At 52.9% G+C, this 23,827-nt stretch overlaps 2 protein-coding genes across 4 annotated transcripts in view; one reads left to right on the forward strand and one right to left on the reverse strand.

Annotated features, from left to right (window-relative positions):
• CBL (Cbl proto-oncogene) overlaps positions 1-15,461 on the forward strand; it is an 85,350-nt gene extending 69,889 nt beyond the window's left edge. The window contains exons 13-16 of the mRNA XM_047070437.1: positions 4,763-4,903; positions 5,275-5,375; positions 6,085-6,267; positions 7,268-15,461. Coding sequence (XP_046926393.1) covers positions 4,763-4,903; positions 5,275-5,375; positions 6,085-6,267; positions 7,268-7,539 — 697 coding nt within the window. The 3' untranslated portion in view covers positions 7,540-15,461. The remainder of the gene's footprint in view (positions 1-4,762; positions 4,904-5,274; positions 5,376-6,084; positions 6,268-7,267) is intronic.
• A 254-nt stretch (positions 15,462-15,715) lies between these two features.
• MCAM (melanoma cell adhesion molecule) lies at positions 15,716-23,393 on the reverse strand. Of its 3 annotated transcripts, XM_047070440.1 has the most exons (16): positions 23,294-23,393; positions 21,402-21,526; positions 21,097-21,304; positions 20,941-21,011; positions 20,776-20,863; positions 19,699-19,878; positions 19,451-19,572; positions 19,204-19,366; positions 18,989-19,107; positions 18,767-18,908; positions 18,477-18,598; positions 18,238-18,379; positions 18,075-18,146; positions 17,764-17,911; positions 17,320-17,437; positions 15,716-16,853 (listed from the first exon to the last, which is right to left on the reverse strand). In XM_047070440.1, exons 1-16 carry the CDS (start codon positions 23,358-23,360, stop codon positions 16,824-16,826), a joined length of 1,917 nt encoding a protein of 638 aa, XP_046926396.1. In that variant the 5' UTR covers positions 23,361-23,393; the 3' UTR covers positions 15,716-16,823. The 3 variants fall into 3 exon arrangements, with proteins under 3 accessions (XP_046926396.1, XP_046926395.1, XP_046926394.1); XM_047070439.1 differs by having other exon boundaries at positions 15,716-17,437; XM_047070438.1 differs by lacking the exon at positions 17,320-17,437 and having other exon boundaries at positions 23,294-23,363.
• Positions 23,394-23,827: the final 434 nt, after the last annotated feature.

Here is a 23,827-nt window from a genome sequence, read left to right on the forward strand (position 1 = left end):
GAATACCCCATTGTTTCTGTTGGAACATTAGCTCTCAGGCTAATGTTGCTTCTTTACAGGTAGTGTTTCTTTGCATGACTACTTAAGACCTCTTTGTCTTTGGATGCCAGTGCTGTTACTATAATACTTCTAAATAGTTTTCTTTATTCTTCTTAAGGTTTGTAGAGCTTATTGATTTTATGATTTCATGTTTTAAAACCTGTTTTAGAAAATTTCAAGCCACTCTTTCTTAAAATAGACTGAACACTGCCATCTCCTTCCCTTCTCCTTCTGTGACCACAGTTACCTGAATGTCCCTCCTTTTTGACCGTGCCTCATATAGCTCTTAGGCTCTCTGCTGTTTTCCTTTCCTCTCTTTACTTTGATCTCAATAGTTTCTACTCTATTCCGGTTTCCTGATCTTCTCTTTTACAGTTTCTAACCTGCCCTGAATCCATCTGTTCAGTTTGTATTTTCAGATACTGTGTTTTAAGGTTCTGGAATTTCCACGTGATTTTTATTTTTATTTTTATTTTTATTTTTATTTTTTTAATTTTTTTTTAACGTTTTATTTATTTTTGAGACAGAGACAGAGCATGAATGGGGGAGGGTCAGAGAGAGAGGGAGACACAGAATCCAAAACAGGCTCCAGGCTCTGAGCTGTCAGCACAGAGCCCGACGTGGGGCTCGAACTCACGGACCGTGAGATCATGACCTGAGCCGAAGTCGGACACTTAACCGACTGAGCCACCCAGGCGCCCCTCCACGTGATTTTTAAAAATGTACGGATTCTGATTTTCTAATAAAATTCTCCATTCGTCTTTTTGTTACTGAACACGTGAAGAGTAATCTTTCAAAGGCCGTATCTGTGAACTCCAGCTTTGTCTCTCCAGGTTAGTGAGATAACCAAAGTATCAGTTGAGCCCATCAGTTACTACCGTCTGCTCAGTTTCTCAGAATCTGCTGGCCTCTAGACACAGTTCAGAGGTTAGCTGCAGCTCCAGGGAAAATTATAGCAGGATTTCACACCTACTTCTCCCCTGTGCCCTTCTCTGGGATTTTTGGCCGCCCGTGTCTTGGCCATCACGGAACCCCAAATTTCTAGTCCCTTTCTCCCTAGCCTGTTGAAACTGCCTTCACAGCTCAAGTTCAGAACCCCTGTATAGGGCTGGCTTTAAGGTATCCTGAGTCTTGGCCCCTTGAGTCTTGGCTGCCAGGCCATTCTCCAGTGCGTCCTTTCGTTTGTATTTCATCCTGCTTGTATAGCTGTTTCAGGCAGTTAGATGATGTTTGCGACTGGTCGTGTCTGTAGACATGTAAAATGTACGTATGTTTTAAATCAAGGTATGGTTTTAAAGTCTCCCTTTTCTTCACCTTAGCCTTTTATTTTGGGCATTTCTCCCTATCATTAAAAAAGTTCTTTAACAATCCAGTGTGTATAGCAGCATTATTAACAGTAGCCAAACTAGGAAGAGAGCCTAAATGTCCATCACCTGATGAATGGATAAAGAAGATGTGGTAGTACATATACAATGGAATACTACTCAGCCATCAAAAAGAATGAAATCTTGCCATTTGCAACAATGTGGATGGAGCTAGAATGTATTCTGCTAAGCAAGATAAGCCAATCAGAAAGACAAATACCATATGATTTCACTTATATGTGGAATTTAAGAAACAAAGCAGGTGAACATATGGAAGGGGGGAGGTAAGAGGAGAGGGAAACAAACCACAAGAGACTCTTAACGATAGAGAACAAACTGAGGATTGATGGAGGGAGGTGGGTGGCAGATGGGCTAGATGTGCAATGGGCATTAAAGAGGGCACTTGTGATGAGCACTGCATGTTGCATGTAAGTGATGAATCACTGAATTCTCCTGAAACCAATATTGCAACATATGTTAACTAAAATTAAAAAAAAAAAAAAGGTTTTTTCAAAATAGTCACTTTTAATGGTTATATAGTATCATATAACATTACATATTTAACCATTGCCCTGTTGGATATTTATTTTGTATAAAACCTCTTACCATAATAAATTTGCTTCATTGAACATCTTCACATAACCAGAGATACATCCAAAGTAGAATTACCAGGACAAGAGATTGTGAGTGTTTTGATGTATTGCCAAGATACTTAATGAGGAAGGAAGTGCAGTTGTATACTTTTATTAACATCATCAACAAAAAGATTCTAATAATTTAAAAAGTTTTTGCTTGCACCTTTAATGATCTTTTTCTCTCTATGGAAGTAATATGCTAAAGAACATTTAGAAAATAGAGATATGTGACACTGAAGAAATGAAAGTTATCCATAATCTTAACACCTAGGTTCAGACAGTGGTTAGCAATTTTTGAATATCTTCGTTGCCATTCTACGTGGGTATGGAATCCTGTTGTACATGCGTTTTTTCACTAGGAGGATCTTGAACATCCTAGGACATCATAATATAGTCTCCTACTACAATGATTTTCAGGTTATTGCAAATGATTACAAAGCAGCAGAACTGACTTAATTGGAACCTTAGTAGGTAAAGTAGATAAGAACAGACTGACTGTGGTAGAAGGAAGTAGGCCTCTGAGGCTTCTGCTTGGAACCTCTAAGGCACTGAGGGACCCGGTTGGCTTCAGGTATATTGCTGCGTATGTGGTTCCAAAGTTACTTTATTCAGTACATTCTTATTTGACCGGTTATCACCTGTTTTTTCAGTATCATAAATAATGCTCTAGTGAGTATTCTTGATTATTTCCTTAGGGAAAATTCTTAGAAATGGAATTTCTGAGCCCGAGTGTATGCCTGTTTGGTTAAATATTTTTGCTGAATTACACTCCAGAAAAATTGTACCAGTGTCTCATTTCTGAAACTATTTGAAAGTACCATTTCCCTGTATCTTCACTAATACTTGATATTTTTTCTTAAATTTTTTTTTTTCAACGTTTATTTATTTTTGGGACAGAGAGAGACAGAGCATGAACGGGGGAGGGGCAGAGACAGAGGGAGACACAGAATCGGAAACAGGCTCCAGGCTCTGAGCCATCAGCCCAGAGCCCGACGCGGGGCTCGAACTCACGGACCGCGAGATTGTGACCTGGCTGAAGTCGGACGCTTAACCGACTGCGCCACCCAGGCGCCCCGATTTTTTCTTAATCTTGATGGGTTTTTCCCATCAACAACTTGTTATGAAAAATTTCAAGCATAGAGTCAGGGTGACAGATTTTTACAGTGAACAGCCATATATTCCCCACCCGGGCTCTATTAACATTTTCTTATGCTCACTTACGCTTTTTTTTTTTTTTTTTAATTTACATCCAAGTTAGCATATAGTGCAACAGTAATTTCAGGAGTAGATTCCTTAATGCCCCTTACCCATTTAGCCCATCCCCCCACCCAAAATCCCTCTAGCAGCCCTGTTTGTTCTCTGTATTTAGAAGTCTGTTATATTTTGTCCGCCTCCCTGTTTTTATATTATTTTTGCTTCCCGTCCCTTATGTTCATCTGTTTTGTATCTTAACTTCCTCATATGAGTGAAGTCATATATTTGTCTTTCTCTTGCGAATTACACTTAGCATAATACCCTTTAGTTCCATGTACTTTTTGTTTTTAAATCATCTCTGCACCCAGCGTGGGGCTCAAACCTACAATTCTGAGATTAAGAGTTACACGTTGCAACAATTGAGCCAGCCAGGCACCCCTCTATATACTTCTGTCCCTATCCATCTGTCAGTCTGTCTGTCTTCTTGCGCACGTTTCAGAGCAAATTGTAGATACTAATAAGCTTCCACCCCAAAACTTCAGCACGCGGAACACAAAGTAATACGTAGACATAAGAAAAACCTGCAGTTAGATTATAGGGACTGTCGCTCTGTCTTAGGTTTCTGTAACATTTAAGTGTTTTATAATAAGCAGCTATTGCTTTTATAGTTGGGAAAAAGAAACATGGAGTAAATACAGACAAATCCAGTAGATGCTCCTTATCGAGTGTTTAGGATGTGCAAAAATACAAAGATGAAGGGAGGAGGTACACTCTTTAACTCACGTTCCCAGCAGCAGTTGTGTGTATGTGTGTGCGCTTGTTCACACGTGCATGTGTCTTGTTTGTTGATTTTTTTCCCCCGGTTTTGTCAAGTTTCTTGGGTGGGGGGAGGGAGCAGGAGAAGCTTTGATTCCAGAGCTGCTAGGTGAGAGCTTCGGGTGGAACGGCAAGATCCCCAAAGCAGGAGTCAGAAGATGGGAGATGCCATCTCAGAATTGATGCTAACCTACCACTTGATCTCTCTTGATGTCAGATTTTTGTTTTCTAAAATGAGAAAAGTGATTAAAGTAGGAGATAACCTATGAGGAAGCTTTCAACAAGCTGTATTAGTCTTTGAAACCATAGGTAGATGTTAAGAATTAGCATCTGGCATAGGTTCCTAGCATATTGTCAGAAGGCCACAGCTGCTGCTCGCTTCGTGCCTGGTGAGGGAAAAACTGGCACGCCAGCTCTTGGGCTGCGACCCCAGTTTATTTGGGGACTGAGACGAACCGGCTTCAAGCACTGTTCCCGTGTAGCCCATCTCAGACAACATAGCTGTGTCTGTGGTCAGCTGAAAGCAGAACTTGAAGGTAGTGTGTTTTGTAATAATGAACCTGTAGTAACCTGAAGTAACAGTTCCCTAGGTGGCATGTGTTTTTCCGTCAGAAGTGAGTTGCGGCCTGTCTCGAAGACTCTCGTTTCACACTTGCACGTTTTGCAGCTTGTTTATCGTTTTCATTTTCTTTTTCTGTCTTCTTCCTCTCCCAGGCCTCTTCCTGTGCCAAAGCTGCCCCCCGGGGAGCAGGGTGAAAGTGAGGAGGACACGGAGTATATGACCCCCTCCTCCAGGCCTCTAGGACTTCCAAAACCGGATGGGAAATGGCCTTTGGACACAACCCAGAGTTCACGGTACGTTCACGATAGTCTTCTGGGAATTAAGTTGACACCACTCACCTGCCTAGCTGCTCCCTACGTGATGTTATCCGGCCAGAATGAAAGCAGAAAGACGTGTGGAGCCTACATACCCCAGCGTTTGGCCCCTCGCACCTAGAAGCAATTCCACTTACGCTTCCTCACTGTCACAGTAGTTACAAAACCACACGTCCATTGTGCATCGTAAGAGTCGATCCTGTGCCATTTATTAGTGATCCTGGCAAAAGGAAAATGCTATCTTGATAGACTCAGGGTCTAGGATAGTTAAGAATAGACGAGGCTTAATAAGTTTGCAGATAACAGAGTTCTATTTCTGAAGATCATATGCCACTTTCCTTCTGGTTCAGAGCGTGTGATTGTGACCAGCAGATTGATAGCTGTACATATGAAGCAATGTATAATATTCAGTCCCAGGCGGCACCGGCTGTCACAGAGAGCAGCACCTTTGGTGAGTAGCCATTCTGCTACTTTGAAAATCATTGATGTGCCATTGGAATGAGCCTGTCATACTTGGCTATTTGAGACAGCTTGATTCTAGGCAGAAACTTCTTTTAAATAATCTTCTTGGCAAAATATCTTTGATCCAGGGGCAGTAAAACCCTCTCCTCTGTTTTATTTCCTGTTCACGCAACTAGTTCCCTTTGTACTTTTTCATCCTTCCAGGGCCTAGAGACATTTGGGTTCTATGGCCTGGGCCCGCAGTGCTGGCAGCTCCCTTTTATTTCCTTTGCTTTTTAGCATTGATGAAATTCTTTTGTGTGTGGGTGGTGAATACTCAATTCCCATATCAACTAGCTTACCAAGTTGAAAGTTCAAGAAGGCAGCACACACAGGCCCTTTGGCTGGTCTTGCGAGGTGAAACGCCAGTAGAAATGTTGAATGAATGCTATAAAATGACACTTGAGTCTTTGGCTTCAGTGGCTGTTAACTCTGACAAGGGTAGCCTTTACCACGTTCAGGAGAGCAGGGCCGCAGTGTCGGTGCAGATTGCGTTTTCTCTGTTCTTTTGTCTCCACCCGCGGGGCCTGCCATGGCGGTCAGGCCCAGGGTAGACCATTGGTAGCTTGCGTGCTGGACATGTGTGAACGAATGAGCTGCGTTAGAAGAGGGGGTGTGTGTGTGAGAAGCAGAAGATAACCGCACAAACCGTTCTCTAGGTGAAGGGAATCTGGCCCCGGCCCACGCCAGCACCGGACCCGAGGAGTCTGAAAATGAGGAGGATGGCTATGACGTCCCCAAGCCGCCTGTGCCGGCAGTGCTGGCCCGGCGGACCCTGTCCGACATCTCTAACGCCAGCTCTTCGTTCGGCTGGTTGTCTCTGGAAGGCGACCCCACCGCAAGTGAGTCTCCAGGCCGGCCTGGGTTTGTGCTGAATGGCTGTGTGGCTCCCGGTTTGTATTGCAACAGAGGTGACTGCCTGGTGACAGTGCTTTTGTCACCAGATGTTAAGTCTGTTTTAGTCTACATGGGAGGAAAGGTGGTCCCGGGGTCTCCATTAGGAAGTTGAACTGTAGTCAGACTCTTTAGGATTCTGCCAGACTTAGAAACAAGGTTGTTCCTTAACCCGTGGCTGCTCCTGGCTGGTGATAGGTAGGACGTCTGGTTCTTTGGGGTGCGTGTCATGACACCAGTAATGAAGCTTGATGGTTCAGAGCACGCATTCTTGACTTCCGGGCCCTGTCCCATTGGAACGAGGGCGCGCCGGCTCTGGAAGCACACTGAGTGGGCTCGGAGCCAGCTCACATTTGGTTGGGCCTTGACTCTCAGGGGCTGCCCTTGCACCTGTGGCTGCCTGGGAGGGCAGCAGCCAGAGTTGCTGTCACTCTGGAAATTGAAGACTGTGCTCAGGACAGCTGGCAAAAAAGATACATCCAGTTGCCCAAACAGGTGGTGATCCCCACCCGCCCAGCCTTGTTTAATGCTTCTCCACTGCAACTTAGTCTTATTTCTGTGGTCCTCTTTGTGGAAGGAGAAGTTTAGTATCTTTGGCCCTGCCAGAGAAGTTGTTTTAAATAATGTAGGCACTCTGTGTGTGAAGAGTGTATACAGCGTGATGCGGATGCAGGTGTCTGTGCTCAGGACAGCAGTGTTCCTGTCAGCGGAGCAGGTGCGTGGTATATTTAGAAGGCTGCTCCCGCTGTGAGGAGGAGGTGAAGGCTTTCTGCTAAAACCCTGGAACCGGTAAAACCCGGCCCTTTAAGAGCACAAGTCCCTGCCCAGGTACAGTAGGTCGGTAATACCTTGATCTTAGCACAGTTATTCCTGCCGTTAAGTGGGGATCTCCCCCGCCCCCCACCCCCCCGCCAGATTTGCAAATATTTTCTTTCTGATTTCTTCTAGACTTCACTGAGGGTTCCCAAGTTCCCGAAAGGCCTCCCAAACCGTTCCCTCGGAGAATCAACTCTGAACGAAAAGCAGGTAGCTGTCAGCAAGGCGGTGCCGCCCCCGCCCCACCGCAGCTCTCCAGCGAGATCGAGAACCTCATGAGTCAGGGATACTCCTACCAGGACATTCAGAAAGCTTTGGTCATTGCCCACAACAACATCGAAATGGCCAAAAATATCCTCCGGGAATTTGTTTCTATTTCTTCTCCCGCCCACGTCGCCACCTAGCACACCCCCGCCCCGCTGCAGCGTCAGAGGACCAGTGAGCCGGCCGCTCCTACTGGAGTGGCACCTGCAAGGGCAGAGGTGCCTTTGGAGACTTCGCGGTGAGGTCTCGCCCTCTCTGTGGGGTTTCACATCTGTGGTTCCAAGATTTCAAAGCAGTGGAATGAACATGGAGCAGCTAGTGTGTTTTATTATTTTATTTGTTTTGAGAGTGGATTCGAAGGTGTCCTTCAGTCCTCACCTTAGAGTGTGGATTCTTAGTAAATGGTAGCCTACCTGGGGAACAGTCCGGAAAGCAGTAGGAGAAGTATTGTGCTGTAAATCCTCACTGGGGACTTCAGACTTCCCTGGGTTAAGGATGTGGTTGTGTTTCTGTCTGTCTGTGGTTGCGTGTGTCCTGTGATTATAAGATTAACCTGCTGTGTGTGTTAATCCCAGGCAGGGAATTAGCACAAGAGGTTTAGGAAGGAATCGTTTAAAGACTTCCATCTACTGTGGTATTCTACCCAACCCCAGTGTGTATTACAACTTCAACACTCCCCGACGGCTTGGATTACCACGTGCATAGCTCAAGTCTTGTATTTTTAGAACACCCTCCCTCTGTCCTTTGTCCTGCTTCCTCCTCCTCCTTGGTGTCTGTCATTGGCAGTGGGCTTGCTGTGACCAGACTTACTGAAGCCGAGTGGCTTATAGGATGTTCCTTATTATGTGTGATGGTTGGTGTTGGTTTGTGTGGTAGATGGGTAGTGGGGGAAAAAGTACTGTTGCTGTATCCTTATAGTCATGTTTGATCTAGCAGCTAACACTGGTCACTCCAAAGCACTGTTTCCATAGGAACATCGACTCTGTTAAAGTACGATGTTTTCATTATCCTAATTCCATAATGACTGATTCGAGATAGAGGCCTTCAGATACATTCCATGCCCTCCCCAGAAGATGGTCTGTGGGAGTCCGTTGCCTTGATGCCAGGTATGTGTTCTAACGTAGGCCGTGGGTTTTTCTGCTTCCCGGGAAGGGAAGGGCATTTGTTTCCAGCAATGGCTTTCTGACCCGAATACCACAAAACTTTTAGCAAGCTTCACGCACAGGCTCTTTGCCTTGTTCTACATAAGATGCACAAAATGGTGAAGATGTCTCTGTTGGGTTTTTTTTTTCCCGGTGAGTTAATTCCAGCTTATACGGGTGTCTCCCTTTGAACATGAGCCAGGTTATATTTTCGGAGGAGAATCTGCTCTTTGCCCTCGAAGGAAAGGGGCTGACACCCATGGTGGTGCAGCATTGCGCTGACAGCCCCAGTCCCGCATCGGGGCCTCCGACAGCTGGGTTTCTCTTGTGCCTGTGGCTTTGGGCATGTAGCACGTCCTTCCGTCTCCTCGTCACCTTAGTCCTGTGTACTCTCTCGTGACTGCGTTCTCCACGGTAATTAGCATTCAGTGTATAAATGACTTTACTGTGGTCAGAGACCGTATGTGAGAAGCCTGACGATTTGTGTAATTGCAGGTTACAAAGGAGATTCAGGGTCCAGCACGGGGCACCCGTTAGTCAGTTCCTGGAGGTGCTGCGAAATGACCCCTGGAGTTGGGTCAGTTCTCTGTCCGGTCTTTGCTGGCTTCCCCAGCAAAGCGGGTGTACCCCCTTGCTTGTCAGAAGCACGCCTGCTCTTTGATCAATCTGCCCTCCTCAAAATCTAAACCACGCTTTTGTCTTTAGATCCAGAATCTCTTCAGATCGGTTTTCTTTGTCATCTTGTCATCTGTGGAACTAAAACTTTCTCTAACTCTTCTCTTGGCTCTCAGCTGTTCCTAGACCTGTTGGCTTTATCCTCTTGCCTCCAAACCATTTACATTCCCAGGGTAGAAGGTACAGGACTTCTTGTTGATTTGCTCTGGTTCCCCAACGTCTGCTCCACGTGGCGGAAAACAGCCCAGCCCACTGTCAGGTGCAGGAGGTCCTGATGGTCGTGGCCGGGGGCAGGGAGAGTGGCCGTAACCTAGCGTCTCCTTCTAAAAGCCAGTAAGGATAGGGTTTCGTTTGTGGTAACGTTCAGTTTGTATTTTGTTTAAATGCTGAAGACCCAGACGAAAAACTAGAAGAAATGGCAGCATTTTCCATGCCTGCCCACACTGGAAGTTTTCCTTGTCTGCAGACATTGCCCATAGTCTGAAGATGTGTCAAGAGAACAGAACACTGATTCTGCATATCTTTTGCCTGTTCAGTGTATCCAAAATCTTTGGAGAGTGTGTCCTTACATATATAGGCTAAGGGTGAGTTCATCCTTTTGTTCCTAGTTGAGTGCCCTGTGGCTCATGGGGTCAGGCCTCCAACTGGGGTGTCAGATCCCAGTGTTGGACATATGCTTCATTGATTGGCTTGGTCATCGGCCTGGCAGCTGGGTAGCTATAGGCTTTCAAGCTTCTGAGACCATTCTGTGAGGTTTTCTCTCCTCGGGTCTGTGAGGACAGACCTGGGTCCAAGCCTCAGGTCGCCAAGGTAGTCTCACGAAAGTTTTCACGTGGAGGCTTGTCTTGAGGGTATTTCCAAAACTTTAATCTCTTAAATTTTCCTTGGGCTAAGGCACAAATAACCAGCTTCTTCATCCTCCATTCGTATGGCAGTTTTTAATTCTTGGGCTCTGCTCTGAATTTAGAATTGCTCTTTCGGAAGTAGGCTTTGAGTTTTGCCATTTTGGGTAAACCCATCTCCCTTCTCCCTCCGAATTACAAGTGGTTCCTTCTGTGTTAACTTGCCAGGTGGGTAAGGTAAAAGTCACTTTGATGTTTTTCTTTTTTCTCAAATGCATTAGGCTATTCTGTTCAGTCCAGTCTCCTTTCCCTCTTTCTGGCTTGCCCTGCACGGCCTGCCTCTGTGCTCTGTGCTCCTCTGTGCCCAGCTGCCCTCTGTGCTCCTTCCACTAAAGTAAAAGATTCCCAGAGCAGAAACACCTGTTGGCTCGTGATATACCTCTCTTTAAGAAAATAAGAGATTGGGCGCTTTCCGGTCTCCACGTGCATCTGTTCATTTTTATGTAAGTAATGATCTGCACCTTGGACGGCCGTTCTCTTCCACTAGCCCTCCTCCCCCCACTGAACACACTCCGCCATTCTTCTGTGCTCTTCCCAGACAGACGACACCAGGGCCCGGGATGGGGGACAGCGCTCGTAGTGTCATTCAGCTGCTTTGCGGGTTAAAATTTTTGGATGGGGGTCGCTATTCTTCAATCTTAAAGTATTTATCTCCTCTATAGAAAACTAAAATATAACTTAGGGTCCAAACAGCAGACCTACAAATGAGTTTTTGTAAATTTGCTAGCAGAGTAGGGACTGTATATTCCCTTCAAGGCACCATGATCACACTTGACACCTGTGTGTGTGGGTGGTTGGTGATGGTGTTGATGCAGAATATTCTCCTACCTCACCTCATGACAGTCAGGGTTCTAGATCTCCTCCCCAAGCTAAGGAAGTCCCCCCTCCTGCCGTTGGCCTTTCTGACTCTGGTGACCGCTGCCCAGGGAACAGTGGTATTCTAACCATCAGCCTGCCCTGGTGGTTACCAGTTAGGTTGTTCGTTCAGCAAATGTGTGTGGGCGATTACCATGTGCCAGAAGCGCCAGCTTCTCCGTGTTCCTCCCTGTCCAGGACTTGCATTTGGCCCTAAAATAGCTCATCCCCAAAAGATGGTGCAGTTTTTATTCACAGCTCTTTTATGTAGATCTGTATTTCCTTAAAGAGCTGTCCTGGGTAAAATCAATTCACGGCTCTTCCGTTAACCCATGTCGTCTTCCTAGAGCTTTGATACTTTCTGGGAGATTCCTCAACGTGTCTCATGGGTACCCACCATCTTTTGTGTATTTCAGTGGAATCTGTCTGGTGGGTTGAGGGGTGTGTTGGCTCAGCTGCACGCTTAGGGCAGTTACATGTTTAAGTAAAGCATCTGCCCGTAGTTCCTCTCCAGTCTAGTGCCTTCCTTGATCTTCCTACTGAGCTGCTGGAGTTCCAAATCCCCCTTGTTGTGAAGTTTCCTTGTCGCCCTTCGGGGACCTGTTACCACCTCCCATTCTCTTTGGAACTTATTTTCCAGTCTTCCAACACCTTTGCAGCCGATTCTATGTCTTAGAAAGGCTGAAGGTGTGGGAGAGGGGCGGATACCTGTTGTTCGGTCCTGGTCTTCAGCTGATCCTTTGGTCTCCCAAGAGCCAGTCGGCAAAATAGATGGAACTCAGTTTTCAGAAATGCCAGCCTTTCCTGGGCTAAGGAGCCTGGGACGCTAGAACTTAGCATCAGAATACATACGTCACCACTCTCCTGCTAGACTTTCAGGCTTTAGAATTCAATCTGAAGTATTCTAAGTCCACCTACAGTGTTATTGGCACTACTTTGACCTCAGCCTATGTTCGTTGTCTTTCTTTAGAAGCGCGTAAAGCTACGCAGTGCATGGAGGAGGGTTCATAGTGAAAGGAAGCCACAGTTTTGTATCTTTGTCCTGTTTCGGAATCCTTCGGATGTCAGAAACAGGTATTCAGGCTAAAGAAAGGAGGGAATCATAAGGATACAGGGTATTTTATAGACCCCAGTGCGAGAAGTACAGTCGATTCTTGTATGGGGCTGGGCTGGGACTGTCAGACTTTGCACCCGGTCCTTTCTCCTGCTTGTCAGGCACAGCCCTGGAATAGACAACCCAGTCCCCAAGTCTACACGACGTCCCAGCTCTAGGGATCACTGTACACAGCTTCCCAGTGCCTCTTGATTCATTCAGATTCTCAAGAAAGAACACGATCGGCCTAGCACATTGCCTGGGTGTCTACGCCTGACCAGTTAGCCTTGGCGTGTGGGGCGGCAGCGGTGTGCCCCTTTGGGTGGGAGATGGGGGGAGAAGAGGCTATAGGCAGGATAGATACCCTAAAGGTCTTTTAGTAGTAAAACTGCTGTCATACTGCCTTTTTTTAGAGTAGAAAGGTAGGCATGGGACTGTGTCTGGGATGTTTGAGAAAATTCTTGGGTTTTGCTTAATTTGGGTTATCGTCGTCTTTATTTCCTTACTTCCTGTTTTCAATCCCTTTATCAGTCTTGGCATCCAAGATTTCTTACCTCCCTCCTCAGGACCCGTTTCTCCTGTTCCAGAGCTAGTCTGTTCTTAGGTGACGTTTCTTTGCCTTCATTCAATCTCAGGTTTTTAGCCTTCTTTCATATTATTTGGAGAGCAGATCACACATCCCACTGTAGCCACCCATGGACTTTTGGGCTCTCTTCAAGTTTTAGCACCGAAAATACATCCATTCTGTGGGCCCGTGGCCCTGGCTCCCCTCCTCCTCGAGGAGAGCCCTGCGGTAATATTCTTGGGCAAGCCTTCCGGGGTACCTCAGAAACTACTTCCCCATAGCCAGCGGGAATATATAATAACCGGGACAGTAGCCGGGATATAAATTAGATGTAGATTCCAGTTTAGAAGAGTTTTGACTGAGAGCTCTTTAGACCGGGAACCCTGGTCTCCCCTGTCCACTTGATTTCTTTGTAGTCCTGCATCAGAGCCTTTTTTAATTTTAATTTTATTTTTCAAAAAACTGCTTGCCTACTAAGTCTTTTGATCTTGCTTACCTCATCCTAGAGCCTGTCCCGTGTTCTTAAGGCATGTTCATAATTACTTGTAACTTTTTTAAACTGTTGGAGTCGTTAGGAATACACAGAAGTAACCTAGTAATCCAAAGATACACATTGAGGCACGTGATGAAGGGTGGGTCGTCAGCCCTTGCATTTGGTATCCTGGACTGGGCGCCAGAATCAAGGAGCAGAGGGACAGCAGGGCCGGGTGCCTCCCTGTCCTAGGAAATCTGGCGTGGTTCCACAGGGGAGCGCAGTGTTTTTTGGGTCTAACCAGCGGCACCCGCGTAAGAGGCGGGGGGGCCGGGACGGGAGGAGCAAGCTCTGGCCGGAGGCTCCCTCACATTCAGATGGGAACGGGAAAAGAACGGAAGGGCCAGCTGTCGGCTAAGAGCAACAGCTGTCTGGAGCTCTCCCTGCCGCTTCCCTTGTGTAACGCTCGAGAAAAACGCGGTGGACCGCTCCCTCTGTTTGCCCAGAGCAAAGGCTGAAAGCCAGCCTCCGCTCTCCTACCGCTCAGGCGGCCGAACAGATCAGCGGAGTTCTGGTTGCCCGGCTCCACGTTCTTGACCCGCTCCTGAAATGAACGTGAGCGGCACCCCTCCACTGCCTCTCACGAGTCCTCTTTGCACGCCCGAGACGGACCGGAGGGCCAGGGAAGGGGGGAGGCTCCTCGGGCCTCACTCCGCCTCCCGCCCAGCCCCGACGAGGGGGGCGCCGTGTGCCCATGCCCAGTGCGCCAACCTGCTCGCGTGTCACGTGCCCCGTGTGTCCGTTCCCTCCTCCCTACCTACCTCGGACCCTGCTCGGGGCGAGGTAGCCGTGCTCATGGCGGTCTTGAAACCGCAGAGGCAGAGAACCACGTAGGAGTCTGTAGACTGTGTGTTTTCTCTTCCTCGGTTTCTTCCTTCTGCTGTCTGGGTAAGCCTGCAGGCACGTTGCCCGTGAGAGTGGATGCCTCCTGACCTACCGGTCTCCGTGTCTCGGCCTTGACCTCCTGCTGAAACATGTGGTAGGGGCATGGCAGCTACGAGGTACCTCCTCCTACATTTGCTTTCTGGCTGTGGTGACTTGGGATTTTTAACCTTATATATCTTTTTCCTTTATTCAAAACAAAACAATTTTTAGCACACTGAAAAAAAAAAAAAAAGCCAAACATTTTTGTGCCTTTCTAAGGCAGCACTGTAACTCAGGCTGCATTTTAGGACTTAATATGGAAATACCAGAGTCTTAGCTCCTCTACCTTGAGTGTCCATCCTTACAGACTGGGGGGAGGAGGAAACGCTCTGTGTGGCTGGAGAGATGTCAGATAGGTGAGGCACGTCTGGGGTCCCCTCTCCCTGCCGTGATGCTCTTTTGGAGTACGTGTTCCCCTGGGATCATTCGGTTGGCTCTAGTCAGGATCGCAGCCGCCAGGTTGAAGGCTCTGTCTCCAGCGAGGAGAGAGGGAGACTGTTCTGGGATTTCCAGGTACGCCCTGGACCATTTCAAGTGTGCCAGCCTCTGGGCCTGCTAGTGACTCAACTGCATGGGAAAGTGTAGGACGGACTCTCCCGAGAACAGACGTGGTGTGTGTCTTTTCTCTTTGCTGGATCCTGAACTGGCCTAGACCTCCTGCCTCTCCCTCGAGACGTGGCTTTCCTTTCATTTGCAGACTTCAGTCTTAAAGCATTAAGCAGCCAGTGCCCTCTGCGGGTCCAGTTTTCCCCTGGGGAAGGCAGCAAGGACCACGTGCCCGGTCCTCAGCATGGTGGTCACGGTCCGTTTCAGCAAAGAAAAAAGGAAAAAAAGTTTTCTATCTGAGAATTTTACTTCTCCCTTTCCCCTTTCAGTTCTTCCCTGCCTTTAATCAAGAATTGGGAGAGAAACCATTCCTTTGAACGTCCTCCCTCTTTAGGATTTTGACATTCTTGGCCTGGGTGGGGCTGAGGAGAACTTGATGCTTCCTCCGGAATAGAGTCCCAATTTGTATATCAGTGTTAAAAATGAAACAAAACGAAGACTTAGAGGAGATTTTTGTGGACTATTTTAAAAATGTGTCATTAATATAAAAAAAATTTCTATTAGCAGTATTTAATCCTTCTCACCTGTAAAGAATAAGACAGAAGGTAAATATTCTTACAGAGAAGAGCAGAGCTTTAAGATTGGTTTTCATTTGACGTCCCTTTTGTTTTGCCAATGTATTAATGTTTAGAAGTCTGTTATACTAATGTTATTTATTAATTTTTTTTCATTTCCATACACAGTTAACTAAAGAGCTTTTTCAAGCACCCATGTCTGTAAAAAAAAAAAAAAAAAATATTTTTAAATAAAGTTTCTTTTGTTGTAGCAGCCTGGAGTTCTTGCCCTTCCGTGGGGGTGGGAGAGTGAAAGACCAGGCCCGCGCAGTCATCGTGGTGAGTCTGCTGCCACCTCAAGGCAAGTCCGAGCCGCTGGAAGGCCTAGAAAAATGTTGATAGCTCCTCCTTGCCAACAGCCTGCCGGGCCCTGAGAGCTGCCTTAGAGCGAGGCGGCCTTGCTGCTGAGAAGCAGGGGGATCATCCTCTGTGGTGGAGCAGAAGCAGAGGGAACCTCTGGTCCCCGCTCCTAAATGTGAAGGGTTTTGTGTTCTGTTCGGTACGATTCCAGTTGCGGAGACCCCAGGCTGCTGTGGTGCCCATGATGAATAAAAAACGGGGTGAGATTTCTGGGACAGTTAAGCTTTATTTTTCTTACATATACATATATATATATATATACATACATAGAGGAAATTTGCAAATTTACACACAACCTAACGAAACCACATATACATACAGGTGCGCGCACACAAATACACATTCACACCCCAAAGCTCCAGCCAGGCCAGCTCTCATCCCTAAGTACCATTCTCCCATTAGGGAAGGCCCTTCTCCCAGGGTCTAAGGCCATTAGCTCACTTTATAGAAGTTTGGTGCTTGTAGAGTTCTAGTCTTAATCGTCATAAAGGACAGTCTGGACCTCATGGCTGTCCCCTAACCCCACCTTTCAGTCTTACGTGACCCCCTGACAGGGCAATGGGAGCCAAATTAACGCAGGGGGTTTGAGCACAATGGCCTAACCCTGGAAAACTGCCCAGCTTCCTCCCTGCAGGGACAACAAGATCTAAGGAACACCACCAGTCCTGGCTTCTTCCCAGAGAGAGGTGGGTCACAAAAGGGCCTCCCGCGGCAGGCAGGCAGCTGCTTTGTAATGAATGCTGGGGTACATACTCTCCAGAACCGGTGTGAGCAACATACTTCAGCAGAGAGGGGCCTGGGCTCAGTGTGTCCTCACCTCAGTGACACAACCGAATGAGGACGCCAGCCTTTGGGGCAGAAACCAGCTCCAGATAAACAGACTACCTAACTTGGCTGCTGGTAGAAAACAGGTATATACATCCACAATATGTCTACAGAGAAAACGCGGTCTGCAAGAAACTCCTTCCCACTCCCGGGATACTGAGGCCCCTCCCTGGGATGAGCTCACCCAACCGAGACCTCGGTGGGTCGGTCCTCGAAGAGGACCTTCTCCCGACGGCCCTTCCCTCAGAAATGGGGTCTGCAGGCCAGCTGGAGTAGGGACCTTCTCCTACCCCGCTTTAGAGGCTTTGGCAATCATCCTGAGTGTTGGGAGAGGGTAAGCAGGGAGCAGGAAGTGTTCCAGGCGGGAAGGGCACTCAGTGTGATGAGCAGGCTAGTGCCTCAGATCGATGTATTTCTCTCCCTAGAAGTAGGTGAAGAGGAGAGAGGTGAGGGGAGCGCGGGGGGACCGCGTTGGCGTCTGGGGTGGGAGCGCTGAAGGGATGAGGGACCGAAGCCAAAGCTGATGGACGAGGCGTGGAGGGAAGCGGTGGGAGGGGGCGGGGCAAGAGGGCCTAGGCTCCGAACTGGACTGGCCACACCGCGCTCGGTGACCCGAGCCACGGCACTGTTCGGGGAAAGGTGGCGGTGACAGGGCGGAGTGTGTGCTGTCAGTCCGGGGAGCTACCCCTTGTCCACGGTCCCCCGGCCACTCTCCTCGCCCTACCAACCTGGGACTAGTGTTAGGAAGGCAAGACGGGCCTGCTCCCAGTCTCCAGTAGAGGAGGAGGAAAGGGAGAGAGAGTGTTCAGGGGACGAGAGCCATTAGCCCCCGCGGCTCCCAATCCCTGGAGAGGCGTCAGGCACTGGCCGCAGGAACTGCCTCCTACCTGGTCTCCTGGAGCCCTCTTGTCACCGGTGCTGCCCTGTAGGAGGCCCATCTCTTCTGGGAGCTTATCTGACTTAACTTCAACTACAAATTCGCTCTTACGAGACGGGGGCAGCGTGCTGGGAGGAGGGAGGGAGGCAAGAAGTTGGCAACTCAGGGGCAAGGGAAGGGAAGGTCGCTGGGAAAGACACTGGACTGGGTGATGGGGCTCTTAGGCAGGTGCTGTGGGGCCAGCTCAGGGAAGGGAAACACGCAGTGAATGGAAGGGAGAAGGCGTGGGTGAATGCAGCGGGCAGGAGAGCAGGGAGCACTCACACTCAGCGTCCCCCTCCTGCTCCTAAGGGGTGAGCGGGCACTCGAGCAGGCAGGGAATGTGCCCGCGGAGGCAAGCTGGGTAGCACGACGGGGGGCGGGGGGATAGAGGGCGCGGGGGTACCATGCTTACATCTCCTGTTTGCCCGACCGCCCGCATGGTAGCTTGCCCTTCTTGTAGAAGAAATAGAGAACGGCACCCAGCACGGCCAGGACCAGGACGCACACGGTCACGGCCACGATGGCCACGCCCTTGCTTTCAGGCTCCGGCAGCTTCTTCTCTGTCCCACAGAGATGTTCCTAGTCACTCCCGGCCCCAGGTGGCCACGCTTCCACCGCTGCCCCACCCAGCCCGGGGCTCCCTGGGCAGGGACAGGGCAGGATAAGGGTGCCCTGGCACAGCCCCGCGGCCCCCCCGTTCTCGAGCCCAGACTGCCTGCTCACCTGTGGAGGTGCTGTTGGCTCTGGTGTAAGGACTGACAGTGGAGGTGCTGAGGCCAGTGGTTCTGTTTGAGTCTGTGGTTAAACGGATCGAAAGGTGGGTTAAGAAAAGCACAAGCCCGCGCCCGCCACACCCCGCCACACCGAGGACGGACGAGGCTCGTACCCAGCTCCAGGAAAATGGTGGTGGTGTTTCTGCCCAGGAAGTTGGAGGCCACGCACTCTGCACCGGTCTCCAACAGCTCTGGGGTCACGAGGACATTCAGGACACTCAGGACGCTCTGCGGATCTTGGTCTTGTTCATGGGCCTGTAAGGAAGGAGGCGGAGCTCAGGGGCCAGGCCCGGTCCCCGCAGCAGAGCCTGGGGCAGGGGTGCGTGAGCAGGGGAAAAGGAGGTGGGCTCACCGTGCCGTCCACGCTCCAGGAGATGGAGGGCCGGGGATGTCCCGACGCTTCACAGGACAGATTCAACACTGTGTTCTCTTTCACCCACATCTTCCTTTCCTTTGATGTCATCCACGGGGACCCTTAGAGAGGGAGGGGGACGGGTGTGGCGGCCAACTCCGCTGGCCTGCCTCCCCCTCCCCGCCAGAGCATCCCGGGGCAGCCGGTGGCCTTTCGTCCTCGAAGAGCTCGAAACCACCCAGCCGGGGGTAGCTTCCCGGGCCGCCCGGTCTCTGCCCAGAGGGCCTCACCAAAAATGGCCACGCGGACCAGCTGAGTGCGGTTCAGGCCCGGGACGCTGGGCACGGAGGCCACGCAGCGGTAGCCTCCCCCCGCGTCTCGCTGCAGGTTGTGTAAGCGGAGCACGGGCCCCTTCTCCAGCACCTGGCCTGTCTGGGGTGAGAGAGGGGTCGGTGGGTCACTCACAGCCACACGGCCCCCCACGCCCCACAGCCCCAGGCCCGCCTGAGTACCTTTTCTCTCAGCCACTGGAACTCCAGGGCTCGGTTACTCTCTGCCTCACAGGTCAGGGCGAGGCTGCCGCCCTCCCGGCTCTCCGGGGCCGCAGGGCTCACCCGGACATCAGACACATCTGGGGACACGGCAAGGGCGTCAGCCTGGGCAAAATTCCCGCTTGCCCCCCGCCTGCTCCCCCCCGCCCCCCCCGTCTGGGGCCCGGGGCCCTCACAGTTCACCAGCAGCTCCTGTTGCTCGCTGGGCAGCGATGCCATGGTTTCCAGGTCCAGGCCCTGACACTGATAGAGCCCACTGTGCTCCTTCCGGGCGGACTCCAACACCAGGACCCCGTTGTCCTCCGTCGCCTTCTCCTCCATCTCCTGGGTGCTGGGGTTCTGGGGGAGAGCGAGGGGGTGAGCGGCGTGCGCCTCCAGCCGCTCTCGCAGCCCGTGTGCACCCAGCGCGGGCGCCCTCCGCACCTGCTTGCTGATGGTGAAGTGGGGTGGGGGGTTGCCGTCAGCCAGACACCGGATTTCCACGCGGTCCCCTTCCTTCAGCACGCCCACGGGCTCCACTTCCAGCCACACTTTCTCCGCCGGGTCTATAGCACGGGGGGGGGGGGGCACGGGGGCCGCGGCCGTCAGCCCACCAGCCGTCCCCGCGCCCCGCGCCGGGGAGCGGCCGGACTTTTCCACCCGCCCCAGCCCAGGGCCGTATCGGGACTCACAGAAAACCGGGACGACGACTTCCCTGGACTCCTTCATGTGGTTCCCGCTGGGCAGCCGGTAGTTGAGCTCGCAGTAAAACTGGGCGTCTTTGTCTTCCTTAACCAGCTGGGCCTTCAGAACGCTCTGCAGGGTGTACAGACCGCTCGACTCGACGATCTGGGACGACTGAATGTGGACCCCTGGGCAGGGAGGAAGGGGAGAGAGGCTCGGCCTCGGCCCCGCCTCCGCCCCCACCCCCTGGTCGCAGGGGCTGCCGGAGGGGGCTCCCGGAGGGACCCCGGCCTCCGCAGAAGGCCAGGCACCACGGGAGCCGCGACTCTTCACCTCCGAAGTTTTACTGCTCGTTATCCACCTGCTCCACGGGCGCGCGCACGCGCGCACTCCAGGGCGCGTGCCAGGAATGCCACAGTGACTGACCGATGCCTCTCAGCAAACACTCCAGATGCCCACCCACGGGGGTAGTGAACGGCCAGCCTGACTACACCATACCCATGGGGGGGGGGCGCAAAACAATCCGGTAGAGCTACACTGACGAAGCTGCAAAGGTTTCCAAGGCTCACCGTCAAAAGAAAAGTGATCTACCACACAGAACCACCGAGATCGGGGGTTTCCCGACCTCGGTGCTGCCCAAGCGTCGGCGCAGAGAATTCTTTGTGGGGTGGGGCTGCCGACCGTCCCCCAGGTGCCATCACCACCATTCCGTTTGCGACAACCAGAAATACCTCCGGACAGCGCTAAACGTCCCGGAGGGAGGAGCAAAATGACCCCTCTTTGAGAACCACTGATTTAGAGAATAAAAAATCAAAAGCCTACACGTGCCGAGACGTATCTCTGTATGTGTAAGGACCCAGAAACTGGCCGGAAAGAACGAACACTCAACTGACAGCAGAGCTTACTTTCCGGGAGGGGATGTGGGGCAAGAAGGGAATTTTCCTTCTAGATCTCCTGGGTCGTTTACATTCTCACGAGAACGTTTTCAGGCCTCGCTTGTGTACTTCAAAAAACCAAGGTCCGACGAAAGGCAAGGTGGTGGCACCGTAAGCAGGGCCCTTAAGGGCTGACGGGGCTGCACTCACGTTTCTTCTCCTCCTTCAGGGGCCGCCCATTCTTGTACCAGATGACTTGAGGAACGGGGTACCCATTTCTCCCCACACAGGTAGCAACCTGAGGGGGACAGGCCGTGAGTCTCGCTGCCGCTCAGGCCCCACCAGGCCCCGCCTGGCCACCCTGGCGTGGCTCACCTCCTCGGGCTCCTCGCTGTTGACTGAAATGCCCAAGGGATTGACCTGGATGGTCGGCTCCTCCGGGGCTTCTACAAGGGAAGGAGAGGAGGGGCATATAGGACCACACCGCTTCCCACGACCCACGCGCCCGCGAGGCACGGATGGGGCACTGACTGTAGACGTGGAGCTGGATTCGGTGCTCCTGGGACTGAGGGCGCTTGCCCTGGCACAGGAAGATGCGCTCGTCGTGGGGGGTGACGTGTGCCAGGGCCAGAGTAGTCCCTCTGTCCAGGAGGCTGAGCCGGTGCTGGTACTCGCCGGGTTCGCTCTGGCCCTGGCCCTTGCGCACGCGGAAGATGAGAGTCGGCTTCTCCTTGTGGACCTGAGGAGGGGTGACGGAGGGGAGGGGAGGGTCCTGGGGCTGCGGGAGGGGGACAGCCTCCCACCCTGCCACCCTGCCACCCTCTCCACGCACTCACAGAAAACCAGTCCACGTGGCTGAAGTTGCCCGGGGAGTGGGAGGGGCCGCACTTCAGAAGGGCTGTCCCGCCAACTTCCACCTCCAGGGGCTCCGGGGTGGGGGGCTCCGCCTCTCCAGGCACACCTGGGGTGCGGGAGGGGACACCCCAGCAGCGGTGTCAGCTCCAGCTGCTCCCCGTGGCCTCCCCTCCCAGCCCGCTCCCTGCAGCTTTTCTTCCGGGAGAGGGCCCTGCCCTCCTGAGCCTCAACCCCTCTCTACCCGCTGCCCCAGGCCGCCCTCTCCTCCAGTTCAGGGGAGTCGAGGGGGACCGTCTCTGGTCATCGCAGGAGGAGACCCTGAGCACCAGGCACCTTCCAGACGAGGCTGGCAGAGGGGCAACCTAGGCGGTGGGCCAAGAGGAAGGCCCCTTTCCTTCCAGGCCCCCTCCACTCCCAGTGAGCTCAGAGTGTGGGAATGCAAGGCATGTGCCAGGCTGGGGCACACAGGCCCCTTTGTGTCCCCACACCGCGGGGAAGACCTCACTACTCTGCCCCCCAAAAAAGCCCTCCCCAAATTTCCCACAAGACGCAGCGAGCCAACCCCGGCCAGAAGCTCCCATCTCAGGCTCCCAAAGCAGTACCTCTGTGGACATCCCACACGCTCAGGGGACCCCCCAGCCTGGGAGTCTTGTGAGCACGAAGGGGTCAGAATGTCCCCCAGGGGTCAGGGTGAGGGCCAGGCAGTGAGCAAGAGTGACGTCAGTGGTGCCAGCGTGCTGCCTGCCCTGTGAGGAGGTGATGTCACTCAATACCATCTGGCTGGCCTCAGGGATGCCTGGGTTGTTGCCCCAGGCTGGCGCCCAGACAAGGAGGGCAGATGGAGCGGTCTTCAGCCCACAGCAGAGGCCTCGCTCGCGTCCCTGACTCCGTTTCCCCAGAGCTAGAGGAGCGGGGCAGGGTGGGGCTAGATTGGCTGCAGCTGTGGAGCCCAATTTAGCCCTTTCCCCAGAAACACAGTCAGCCTGGGAGGCAGCAGCCTGGGGTACCCCAGGGACACTGTAGGCACCGGGCATGAGGCCAGCGAGCTGGGTATTGCCTAGCCCTCCCCTTCCCCAGCCGGACAGCGGCTGGGACCCGGGAAAGGGAGCCAAGAGAAACACGCGACACCGCTGCAGGCCATACAAGGGCAGCATGGACCCGGGAGCGCCCGGCTCCCAGGCAGTTCCAGAGAAAAACTCCGAGGTGCAGGGGCGCTCTTCCCACCTGAACGTGGTCCCACTCCGGGAGGCGTAACAATTCTGGGCGCTTCCACCCTGGGCACCCTCGAGCCCTCGCTTCTGCCACCTGTGATCCCCTCACCCGACAGGCGCGAGGCGACCCACGCCGCCCCCCAGCCCCTGCCAACGCCCTTGCTCGGGCGGGAGCCGCCGTCCCTCCCCCGCTCGCTCACCTCCAGCCTGGCTCGGAGCCCAGGCCGGAGAGGAGGCGTCGGCGCGCCCCCTCCCGCTAAGCAAGCCGCCTTTTCCAGCAACAGGCGGGCGCAGAATCCGGGATTTAGGGATGCGCTCCAGCGGCGCCTCCCGCCGCCGCTCCAGCCGCGGGCCCCCAGAGTGGGCACCTGAGGCAAAGCTCTCCCCAGCTCCCCCGAGAGGCTCGGCTCCACCCCCTCCGGCTCCGGGCAGCAGCCTCCTTCCTCCCCGCGTCCTCCTCCCCGGGATACTCTAGGATCGAGGCTGCAAACTGGCCGCGAAGAAGAGTTGCACGCGCGCAAGGCGCCGGGAAGGAGGAGCGCACGCCGGGGCGCAAAGCCCCGACCCGCGCCGCGCCGCCGGCTCCGCTCCCCGGGCGCGCTCCGCCAAAGACCCCTGGCCCGGGCCGCTCGGGGGCGCGGGCCCCCTGCGAAGCCACTCACCCGCGGCGCGGCGACAGCAGCAGCAGGCGGCGAGCAGGAGGGCGCAGACGAGCCCGGACGGCCCCATGCTTCCCGGCCGGAGGGCGAGCGCCTAGTGAGCCAGCCGGCGGCGGCCGGGGGCTGACGTCAGGGGGGCGGGGGAGGGGGCCCGGCCCGCCCCGCCCCGCGCAGCCCCCCGCCCCCGCCGCCGCTCCACGGGGGCGGGCCCGGAGCTGCGCGGAGCCGCGCGCCCGGCTAGGCCGGGCCCGGCGCCCAGCCCCCTTGCCGGCTCGGGTCGGGCGAGGGGGCAGTGACAGGTGTCTCGAGGCCGGGCTGACTGGCCGAGGCGGCGGCTACGGGAGGTCGGCCCGGACGCCCCGAGTCACGCCGGCTCAGAACCGGCGGCGCTCGGCCCCGCTCGGCCCCTACCGGGACGGCCGGGCGGAGGAGCAGCAGACCAGGTCCTCCGGCGCCCCGCTGGGGGCCTCCCGTGCAGGCGCCTCTGCCCGCCTCCTCCTCCACCCCGCCGGACCCCTGCCACCCAGAAACTGGCCA

The sequence above is a fragment of the Lynx rufus genome, unplaced genomic scaffold, assembly GCF_022079265.1.
Source record: "Lynx rufus isolate CCGP_SWC_20201006 ecotype Redwood Valley unplaced genomic scaffold, mLynRuf1.p SCAF_9, whole genome shotgun sequence".
Classification (NCBI taxonomy): domain Eukaryota; kingdom Metazoa; phylum Chordata; class Mammalia; order Carnivora; family Felidae; genus Lynx; species Lynx rufus.